Genomic DNA, 1,021 nt, shown 5'->3' with positions numbered 1-1,021 from the left:
CCACAACAGAAGGTTGAGAGGCGACTTTGTGGCTGCCTATAAATTCATCATGGGGGTGCAGAAGGGAATTGGCAAGACTCTACTCACCAAGGCACCCCTGGGGGTCACAAGAAATAATGGCCATAAGCTAGCAGAGAGCAGATTTAGACTGAACATTAGGAGGAACTTCTTCACAGTTAGAGTGGCCAAGGTCTGGAATGGGCTCTCCAGGGAGGTGGTACCCCGGGGGTCTTCAAGAGGAGGTTGGATGGGCATCTGGCTGGGGTCATCTGAACCCAGCACACTTTCTTGCCTATGCAGGGGGTCGGACTCAATGATCTATTGAGGTCCCTTCTGACCCTAACCTATGAATTTATGACTGTTTCCCTAGTTTGGCAGACTTTTAGGCATGTACTTACTTTTACTAATATTACTATGTCCATTAAAGTCAAAGTAAACTTAAACATGCATAAGATCAAGATTTACCAGTGTTTTAATATTAAGGATATAACTGTGTTATAGGTTACGATACATGGCTCTTCATAATCCAGATTTCACCATGGAGGATGATTCATGGGACAACAGCTCTGCAGAATTTGAGCAAAGGTCTCAGCTGGGAAGTGAAATGACCAGCTTGTCTAGATCTGCTTCATCTGAGAAATGTGAACTCTTGGACAACCTTCACGTCAAGTTCAATATATCAAAGATGAGGTCTGAATTCAAAGCGTACTCTTTAAATTTTTATTATTTCTATAAGGGTCAATGACTAAGGGAATATGCCTTGCAAATGATTTATTTCCTGCAAATGAGTAAAATAACACTTTGCACTTTGGGGCATGTTGTGTCATTGATTTTTAAGCTAGACACTCTGTCGAAAGCTATCTGCTTATAATCTATTGCCCCCTTCTTATACAAGCACCAGGTATATACTTATATGTGAAAGGAAACAGGCTGTCTTTACACCTTTGAAATTCTGTTCAATTTTAACTCTTGGACTCTTCCAGAATACGTGCTACTTTGGATACATTTAGTAATTCTATAG

General features: G+C 40.9%; 1 protein-coding gene across 1 annotated transcript in view; it reads left to right on the top strand.

Moving 5' to 3' along the window:
* OCA2 (OCA2 melanosomal transmembrane protein) overlaps positions 1 to 1,021 on the top strand; it is a 481,929-nt gene that overhangs the window by 79,619 nt on the left and 401,289 nt on the right. The window contains exon 3 of the mRNA XM_019525532.1: positions 502 to 690. Within this exon, the coding sequence (XP_019381077.1) occupies positions 502 to 690 (189 nt within the window). The remainder of the gene's footprint in view (positions 1 to 501; positions 691 to 1,021) is intronic.

This window comes from Gavialis gangeticus, unplaced genomic scaffold (genome assembly GCF_001723915.1).
Source record: "Gavialis gangeticus isolate Ggan-Ray unplaced genomic scaffold, GavGan_comp1, whole genome shotgun sequence".
Classification (NCBI taxonomy): domain Eukaryota; kingdom Metazoa; phylum Chordata; order Crocodylia; family Gavialidae; genus Gavialis; species Gavialis gangeticus.
The sequence above is the reverse complement of the archived record's forward strand: the minus strand, read 5'-3'. Positions and strand labels throughout refer to the sequence as shown.